We start from the raw sequence: 9,822 nt of genomic DNA, 5'->3' as shown, positions 1-9,822 counted from the left end.
CCCCCCCCCCTTTGATAATCTCAGGAGAAGTTAGATCAATATCTATCTGAACTGCCCAATCCATTTTTACTCAAGAGTTTTCTCGTGACTGTCTCGTGCTGTGCAGGATTGAGCCAGAAAACAAAATCTGGATCCCAGCCATATGCCAGCCAAAAAAGAGGTTTAGCAAAATTTTAAGTACTATCACTTGCTAACGTAGGTCCTAAATAAACAGAAGAGCTTGGCAGGGAAGTCACTGTATATTAGAAAGTTCATTTATAGCCTGTAGACGATTTCCTCCTCTCAGGCTGTAGTAAATCAAATAAGGGTACTGTAGTTGATGGAATTACATAGAAAAGAGGACACTTGGTCCCAAAGCACAGAAAACAGTCATGAACGGTAATTTAATTGGGTTGTCTAAAATTTATATTATTTCTGCCTTTGAAGAGAAGGAAAAATAAAATTAGAGAAAATTTATAGCCATATCTGCATATAGGATTCTTTAAATGCCCTGAGTTTAGGCATAGCACTGCCCTTTCCATCTATTTTCATGTTTTATTTTAGGATGGCTGGTTGTGACAGTGCTTAAAATGAACACAAGTGAAGATGTCAGCTGATATTAAAAGAAAATAATATATGATTTTGCAATTTAACCTAAATAAAAGAAAGATGCAAGTTAAACTAATTTTTAAAGACATCTGCCTTTCAATGCTGCTTCAGCGATCCTAACATTTCACAGGTTTCAGAATTATGCGATTTTTCTCAACTGTATATTGGACCGATAATGTTTTATATTGAACGCTCTCGCTAATGCATCTCAATTTCTAAGTAGCACAAAAAATATAGTTCATTACTAACAAACATAAGAACCGCATAAAGAACTTAAATTCCTAAGGGAAAGAGACTGAAAGAAAAATGCTCCCAAGAGGAAATATTTTGCTTTTAACTGTAGACCTAACCCAAAGACTGCTGAGATCAGGTTTCTCTTAAAAACAGCAGCGTCCTCTTAATCCATACTGTTATTAAGGAAACTACCTGGGCAGTAATCCAAACTCAGATCTGATTCAATTAATATTAGTGATAATTGAAGGAAGACTACATTCAGGGAGAGAGGGGCTTAGTAAAGTCCCTCTAAAATATCCATTAGACAGTAAAGAAACGTATGTATAAACTCAGAAGACGCTGTTCAGAACAGCAGTGGTGCCTGATCGCAAGCTGATCTAAACATACAGTCCATTATTGTAGGCGAAGTAAATTGCTGAGGTACTCAAGGACACACCGCTGCTGCTACTTCACGGCGTACTTTTGCCTTTCACACCTATCCTGACCACTTCTCCTTCCAGTCAGGATCACACGTCCTTCCCCTGACTACCAACAACCTCTGGGAAGCGTCTGATGCAAACAAAAATAATCTACCAGACCTTAAAGACTCCAGCTTTCCATAGCCAGTGCTCTGTAGATCAGTGCCAGTCAGTAGACCATAATTTGAGGGAAAAAGCACTGGACCCAGCTGCTACACCATTGGTTTAAATGAGCTAAGTAATGCTGCTTTTTCAGAGCTGAGATCGATCGATCGATCTATCTATCTATGCTGCAAAGTTGCGCTGTGTTGTCTGTACTGGATGTAATCAAGATACTGGTTTCTCTTCTCAGGACACTCTGGCATGTGCCGAGCTACTACAGAGCCTGGGGATGCTACTGTCAGCGCATAAAACAGACCCTGTGATTGTTGGCCATACTGCTTGTATCATCAAAAACCTGAGCCTTTCCAAAAACAGACAGGTAGGTACCCAATATTTGTCACTGAACTATACCCTGGGAGGTTGCAGTTATGTTTATATCAAAGCAGCATTACCCACAGATTTTTTTTTTTTTTAATGAAACATATGCCAAGGATACTCTACACAAAATAGTGCGTATGAATAAAAGGACTTGATGTACCATAACGAAAGGGTGTGGGTTTTTTTTTTTTTTCATATTTTTCCAATACAAAAATGCTAATGAAAATAAGAAACGTCTAATTTTTCCTATGAGCAATGTGGTTACCTAATTTGAGTGACTGCATCATAGGTATAAAACATACTTCCAGCAAAGACATTTCATACTAATTAAAGGAACCATCCAAGAAAATCTGAGGTTTGTTATAAACTAGCCAAAAGGAAAACAATTTCCAATTTTTTTTTCACTTATACTAAGATGAGAATTATATGAATTTCTGGTAGTTGTGAAACCAATTTTTGCAGGGAAATAGATTCCCTCAAACTCAAGGCCCACAGTAAGAGTAAAAATAGACCATCCTTTCAAAGTTTGCTTTAAAAAATTACCATATTTGTTAAATTCTGTGACTTTATTCTGTTATCAGCAGGGAGCTGGTTCACCTTCATAAAGCTTTATAATATGCCTTGCAATGTATTTAGCTCTCACTGCATAAGTGAATCCACAGACATGAGTGGGAGTGCCAGGTTTCCAGGGTCAATTCTAAGGAACCATCTCTAAAACACGTAAGAGTCCTTGGCACAAGAGCCAAAAAAAAGTGCTTTTATGCCAGCAGGATACTAACAGAGTGTGGGAGCTTGAAAGGCAGCAGTCTTGAAATCCAGCTTCAACCTCTAAGCAGCAAGTTAAAAACCTGCAACATGAAATGAGCATGCAAAAAAACCGCCTCCCTTTTGTTGATAGACACCTGAGCTCCCTTATGGAGGTGTGAGCAGCTTCCATTATTAGGACTTCCCAAAGAGCTGATGACTTTGTGGTTCAACTTCACTAGTAACCAGTCACCTCCAGGTGACTCATTCACAACTCATTCCTTGGTCTCATGTGCTTTTAATCCAGGTCAGCACAGGCTAATTCTCCCATCTGTTTTCAACTCGGTCTCTAAAATACATATCCTAGTACAGAGACATGCTGCCCAACACCACTTTTGGCAGAGCAGATTCAACCTAAAAGATAAGGGATACACAGAAACGTTTAATTCATAACATTTCTCTCCAGAAACAGAACTCACCTTTGCTAGTGAGAGGTCATCTCATAGTTTCTGCAGATCAGAACATTTGAACACCAAGAAGTTTTCAAAGCCCTGGAGGCAAATAAAAGAAACTGAGAGACTTCCACATTTCCCAATGCTTTGCCCTGGAGCACTCAGCTTATTCACTTCCGCAGCAAGACTTGAGCAAATGACAGCTTAATACCAACATACAGCCTGGTACAGTAGCAATAGGTCAGGAAATTCTTTGAGCTCAGAGTGATCTGTGATCATGAGAACATCCCACAGACAGAGCAAGCCCTGGGAAGTGTCTAAAATCAGGTGATCGCTGAACAATCCAAGGTGTTTGTCACCTGGTTGCGGTAGATCTGGGAGGAGACATTTCCATTATTGATGTTTTAGCCCTCGGTATTGCTAAGAGTTATTCAGTACTTCTGAAGTCCTTGGACACCACTAAAACATAATGGAAGTACTAAACATGAATCTCTTTCTTGTTGCAGAGAATCATTGAGAGCCTATGTGTTGAAGGTCTCCTCCAGACCATGCTTTCTACTGACATTCAAGAAGACTGTCTTCACTGTGTGACATCTTGCCTTGCTGAGCTGGCAAAGCAAGGTAGGGAAGCAACCCCACCATAAGTGGCTCAATCTGAGAAGCGTACGTATCCTTTATTAATCCTAATGGGAGATGAAGCCCAGGTCTTTCCCTTTAAATTTACTGGGAGTTTTGGCATAAGCTTCAAGAAAAGCAAGATCTAACTCACTGGTGGGAGACATGGGCTCCGTTGTTCGCACTTTTTTCTGTTGAACTGCTTAAAATTTTTTAGTCAAAATTCTTTGTGCTGAACTTTACTTCCGTACATGGCCTGTCTATTTTTATTTGTAAGGTCGCCCAGTTTCTCCAGCTGAATTCATTTCACGACAGCAGAAACTAATATAAGAGGAGAAAAAGGCTAAAATACAAAGTGGCTGTTTCTCCTTAAGTTTATTGCACATAGATTTTATAAGAGATCCCAAACTACCACCCGTGGAAGGTACAGTACTCCTCACGGCACAGAGGATCAATGTAAATCTTCCCAGCGTGTCCCAGCACTGGATATTGCCTGTCAAACATTTCATCTCCTGCATCTCTTGTAACCACCACGCAACTGGCAACATGTCACATTTAATTTTGCAAGAGGTGCCCAGCAGCTGCTGGACAGACTGAGCCCACTAGGCAAGAGTGGATCTCGTGCATAAAATGATTCATTCTTTCAGAACACAAAACCAACAAAATAAAAATTCATCAGCCTTTCTATGAATCAAATGCACGGCCCTACCTTACTGAAAGCATACCCTCAGGACATGACCCTTTTTTACAGTCTAAACATACTTATTGCACTTATTTTCCTTCTCCAGGTGTGTAAAGGATTTCCTATTTAGGCAGTATATTTTCTGGCAGACCTCTCACCTTTGTTTCTTCGACCCTGGTGTTTCTGTTTACAGACTACTCTCTTATCTTTCTGTCCTCCAGAAGGAGCCACGTTATGCATGGTCCAACAGATGGATGAACCCTTGACAAAGCGCTTGGTGAGACTGGCTGGCCAACTGGAACATACTGAGGCATCCTTTCAAGCTGCCTCCATCATCCAGCACATGACAGGTCACGGTAACTGTCGCACGGCATTAACTGTGCTTTCAAAGATATTTATGGCTGTCTGGAGTGAAATGAGCCTTTTCCCAAAGGAGGTAACTCTCAGGCACCAAACAACCTTTAACGTTCCTCCATCTGGTCTCTACAAAATTTATTAACATAAAAGCACCTACAGTCACCCTTGAAATACACATAAAACAGTGCATGAGGAAGTCAAGGGATGAAAATGGACCAGAGATAAAGATCTGATTCAGGTGTTTGTTGCCTTCTTCAAGCACTACCATTCTGCAAGGCTAGTCTGTAGCCAATTCTGAGGTCCTTAAAAACAACTGAAGTAGGAAAGTGGAATAGCGTAAAACACTCCTTACCAAGGGAAAGATGAGAACATGTTTCAGACAAGAGGCATCGTTGCATCTTTCTGTTTGACCCTCCTTCTCAGTATATACAATGGAATGGCATTCCCCACAGACAGGAGCAGAGGTTGGTAGAGACAATTACAAGGGGATGGTTGTCTTCCAAAATTTTAGGTCAACTCTGCTCCCTGACCAGCAAGAGGAAAGCATCTTACTGAACCAAACACTGCCGTTGTAATTCTAGACCAGATTAGCAGGAGCATTGAAGTAAAGTGGCTTTTAAGTATGTGGCCTGTATTTTTTTTAAGTTTTAGTGAAAAAGAATGAAGAGAGCATTATTTTTACCTGCAGAAAACAAACAGCTTTATGCCTAATACACTTGTCCCATGCAGCTGAGAGCCTTTAAGACTTGCAAGAAAAAGGTGTTCAGATGATTCTTGCCACGTTCTCTAGAAAAGCATGGTTAGATTTTAGTCCTTAAACGTGAGAGAAGCTGAAGTCCGTAATGAGTCTCTAATAGGGGAAAACATAAAGCTGTTTCAATCCTACCATCGAGGATTTGCAACAGAGCAGACTCTCAAGTAGTGAGCAGAGTCCAACAGCGTAATCGCTTCAGGGATGGGTTAGCACGACAGGCTGATCAGTCCGTAAATCAGCACGCACCTCGCACAAGGACCAGCTTCCTGGCACAGCAGCCCACTCGGCATTTTATTTACCTGAAGTATCAGTGATACCGTTAGAGGCCGTAGTACCTGGAAGTCCTTTGCCGTTCTTTGCAGTAACATTGGTTGTAGCTGAAGTTAGATGAGTCATTAACGATCTTAAACTGATTTTTGTAACAACATTTTCAAAGTGTTTTAAAGGCTCCTATTGATCTCCAGTGGTTCTCCCGTTTATGCAGAAAAAATGATGCTTTTGGTGAAGCGTCACATTGGAGAGATTCAGGCCTACCTCAAGAATTTTCTTACCCACCAAGAGATCCGCTTTCAGCAGCTGGGCATCTCTACGTTCTGCAGACTGCAGGAAGGTACGTCCTTCCTCCTGGGCCGAGCCCCGGGGCGCTGCCAGACACTGCCTGCTCCTATCAGTGGCAAACAGGCGCTGCTTTATAACAGAAATGACAGTGCCGGGCAACGTCCCCTGGGGACTAGCTCTGCTCACTTAAGCAGACAGAATAACATCAAGGGTAGCTGTCACCTTACCTGTTTTTAAGTAACAGAGTATCTTACGATAAAGGCAGGGGTTGGTTGTTTGCTTTACAACTAAAGGCTTTCTGATCAGCAGGGAAACAGGACTTCAGGTACAGATGGTTTTATGCAATGTAAGAACGTTTGGCACTAGATGCAACCTAAAAACTTTTCAAATATGAATTTAGTTTATTTTGGTAAAGCAAGCAAATTGCATGATTAGCTGGTATTAAAGCTGGGAAGTCTCACATCTTTTTCATGCTTTAAATTCTGTTCCTTGATTTTTTTCCATTTTTGGTTAGTTTTTTTGGGTTTGGGTAGAAGTTGAGTACAGATGAGAGTTACAATACGGTAATAAATGTATATAGCGTGTATCTTCACATATGCAGAGCCAGAGCCAAGACCCTGCTATGTCTTGATATGCACCTGTTGCATAAGGCTGAATTTGGCAACTGAGCTTTAGGCATCTGGGTCAGGAGAATTTAGCAGCAGACAATCTTCAGTGGTCGTAGGGATGAAAACTGAATTTGTGTCTGCTTTGTGTGGTAGAAGAATATTGTTCTGCCTTCTCTGTACTTTACACTGCAATAAGAACCATCAGCTGTATCTAACCTGAAATATAAGCTTTCTAAGCATCTGCATTAAAATACAGGGAAAAACAGCAGGTTGCCTAACACTTGTTTTTCCTCTTCAGATCCAGAATTTTCATTAGCATTCAGAAAAAGCCAAATGGCCAAACTCCTTGAGCAAGTCCGTCAACAAACAGAAGAAACTCAGGAGCTCCTTAGGGCAGCTGTTTGCCATGAAGACAGTTAATGTTCAAGCTGGATGGCTTATGAAAACTTACCAGATCCAAGAGCCTGAACTTTCAGAGAAGACAACTCTTTTCATTGGTTTCTGTAGTTAAAGCTTCCCTGCGACCTGCAGTTTCATCATATACAAGAGATGTTCCGGTAACAAGAACTGGAGCAGGTCAAAAGACAATCGCTTGGACACTTTGGCTGGCTGCTTGAGTATGCTTGAGGACTACAGCTACATTCCTCCCAACCGTTTGGAAAACACCTGTTATGCTTGGGTAATCTTCCATGGTTTGTTTCTGGCTTCCTCAACCCCCCCTCCAAAAAAACAGCGCTGTATTCGTGAGGTTTTATTCATGTAACAGGCCGATTCTACTGAAGAGGCATCTCTCGAGTAGGCAGGTTACTCCGCGTTCATCTTTATTTTGTTTCTGCTCCACATCCCTTATTTCAGAGCACGCTCCAGGGCCTCGACTTTAGAAAATAATCAAATTAGCACAGTATAAAGGTAGCAAACTACTAACAGGTTACTACAGGAAGTAACTGCTAAGGGACAACTCGGAAATTGCAAGAAGTTGGTAAGAAACAAGAATAGGGCAAGCCTTAAGGCTGATCCTTGCCTACGCTGTAGGCACTACTCTCCAGCAGAAGAGCAAAGGCACACCGAGGCGGGTAAATGTTGCATAGAGCACGTTCAGAATATAGCGGCTACCATGAAAGATTTGGGCGAGATGTGTTTGAACACAGAAATCTGTGTTCTGCAAATGGTAAGTTATTTCCAAAGGTACTTGCAACAGGGGAAAAAAGTGAACATATTTTGCAAAATTAGGACCTGATCTTCTATTTTGATATTGATATTTCATTTTAAAAGGATTTAAAGAAAAAAAAGCAGTAATATGTTTAAATTCAACTGATTTTCTTACATGTATACAGGATACCGAACAACCTCCCCCTTCCCTCTCCTCCAGAGGGAAAGAGTCTGTCTCACAGACTTTTTAGCCAATCAAAACAGTATTTTTCAGGAAAAATGTAGCACAGAGCCTTGAAATTATGGGGCACTAGTTTTTTAATGTAGGTTTTAATTTGTAAAAGAAAAGTAATCTAAAAATAAATCATCATCATCATCTATTAGTAATCCAATTCCACCTTTGATCAATACACTTGTTTTTAAGTATAAGAATCCTCCTGGAGCTTCATGTTGAACTGGCTGGAATACTGAAATCTTGGAACCACTCTTATGGCAAACATCTGCTCCCAGATAGCACAGTTTCTTACGAAAACATTTCAGAAGAGTTTCCTGTCTTTTGAGGTACTTCTGACCATGGTATAACTCTTAGATGCATGTAGAGCTTTAGAGCTGCTACTGGCTACAAACATGGAATAAAAGCAAGATTAAAAAATAAGAACAACAAAAAAAATCATTCTGTCAACTAAGAGCTCAACATTACACTTTACTGTGTCCCAAATCTCTAAGCTTACTTCTGGTGCCTGGGAGAGACATTTCTGTTAATGATTCCTTTTAATAACTGCAAGTTCTCTCCAATAGTACTGTTTAAAAAAAACCACCAAACCAACCCAAAACAACCAAAACCACACTCAAAAGCCTCTCTGCAGCGCAGTAAAAAGAACAGGGCAGACAGAGACTTCAGATAAAGCAGTACGGCATTTTCAGTGTTTGCGTGCGACAGGAATTTTCTTTTGAAATCTCATGTGAGAGACCCATGTGCTCAGCTGTGGGCAGTCAGGCTTACTAAAACAGAGGACTATGAAGAGCTGAATGACACAGCTAGGAACAAAATCTCAAAACTCAGGCCACCTCCTTGGGTGACTTTAGATCATTTTCCAAAAAGAAAATCAGTGCAATATTAAGTAATGCCATTAGAATCTGTCCTGTATCTGTATTCTTAAGTATTTAATTGCAAACATTATTTCAAGGTCTTGGCAAGAAAGAAAATAACAAAGCATTCTTCATCAGGAATGAGGAGATAAGAGACATGTGAAACAAGCAAAGCTAACGGTAAATAACCCAGCAGTTGTGATGTACTGAATAAACTCGCTGAATGTCATCCCTGTAAGCATTTATGTTGTGCTGTTGAGACGTGAGCGAGGAGCCGAGACTTTCCAAAGCACAGAGTCGAGCTGCTGTGAAGGTTACTACTCCGTACCTTCAGAACAGCTGTCTGCGACTTCTACAAGTGCTAGTTCTACCTCACCAAATAGTTAAGTGTTGCCTCCGAAAGAACAAACAACAAAAACAGTTGCAATAATGGGCAAAGGAGCTGGCCTTCTTTTGATACCGCATTTTATTGTCAGGAACAACGTTCAACAGAAGAAAAACTATTTTTCCCCGCATTTGAAGAAAGGGGCTTAACCGAAGACTTAAAATTTCAATCCTTTTCATTTTTTAGGGTGGTTTTTTTTTTTTTTGATTCATACACCTAGTTCTACTCCCAGTTCCCTAGCTTTTAGTTTGTGTGTCAGGCCCTTGAAAAGGAGAAAACTCGCTCGCTCTTATTTGAAGCAAACCTGGAATGAATATCATTATAAATTGTTTTTACTGCAGTGCTGTTCAAAAAAACCCCCAAACACAACACACGAGAAATGAAGCAGGCTCTTCATCTGTGCTGCAAACAGTGAAGCAAGCATTCTGAAGTCTCACAAAAAAAAGAGACCAGCATAATTTATACCTGAGCCTAAATAGATCAAGATCAACATAATTTAAACCTGAGCCTAAGTGAATCCTCAAACTTAAAATTGAAGCTAAATCTTACTGGCTATTTGTTTGCTCTGTTTCTAGCTGCAAGTGACTCCGTACTGATTTTCTGGTAAAGAGATTAGAGGAAACCTAAAGAAAAGTTTTAAGCAGACCAGGAGTAGCAAGAAGTTTTCCA

General features: G+C 40.5%; 1 protein-coding gene across 2 annotated transcripts in view; it reads left to right on the top strand.

Moving 5' to 3' along the window:
- LOC103900736 (vacuolar protein 8) overlaps positions 1-9,787 on the top strand; it is a 30,256-nt gene extending 20,469 nt beyond the window's left edge. For both annotated transcript variants that reach the window (XM_009281482.2, XM_009281483.2), the window contains exons 11-15: positions 1,633-1,761; positions 3,463-3,577; positions 4,475-4,609; positions 5,849-5,974; positions 6,829-9,787. In XM_009281482.2, coding sequence (XP_009279757.1) covers positions 1,633-1,761; positions 3,463-3,577; positions 4,475-4,609; positions 5,849-5,974; positions 6,829-6,950 — 627 coding nt within the window. In that variant the 3' untranslated portion in view covers positions 6,951-9,787. The remainder of the gene's footprint in view (positions 1-1,632; positions 1,762-3,462; positions 3,578-4,474; positions 4,610-5,848; positions 5,975-6,828) is intronic.
- Positions 9,788-9,822: the final 35 nt, after the last annotated feature.

This window comes from Aptenodytes forsteri, unplaced genomic scaffold, assembly GCF_000699145.1.
Source record: "Aptenodytes forsteri isolate BGI_AS27 unplaced genomic scaffold, ASM69914v1 Scaffold82, whole genome shotgun sequence".
In the NCBI taxonomy this organism is placed as follows: domain Eukaryota; kingdom Metazoa; phylum Chordata; class Aves; order Sphenisciformes; family Spheniscidae; genus Aptenodytes; species Aptenodytes forsteri.
Note: the sequence above shows the minus strand (reverse complement) of the source record. Positions and strands in the feature narration are given on the sequence as shown.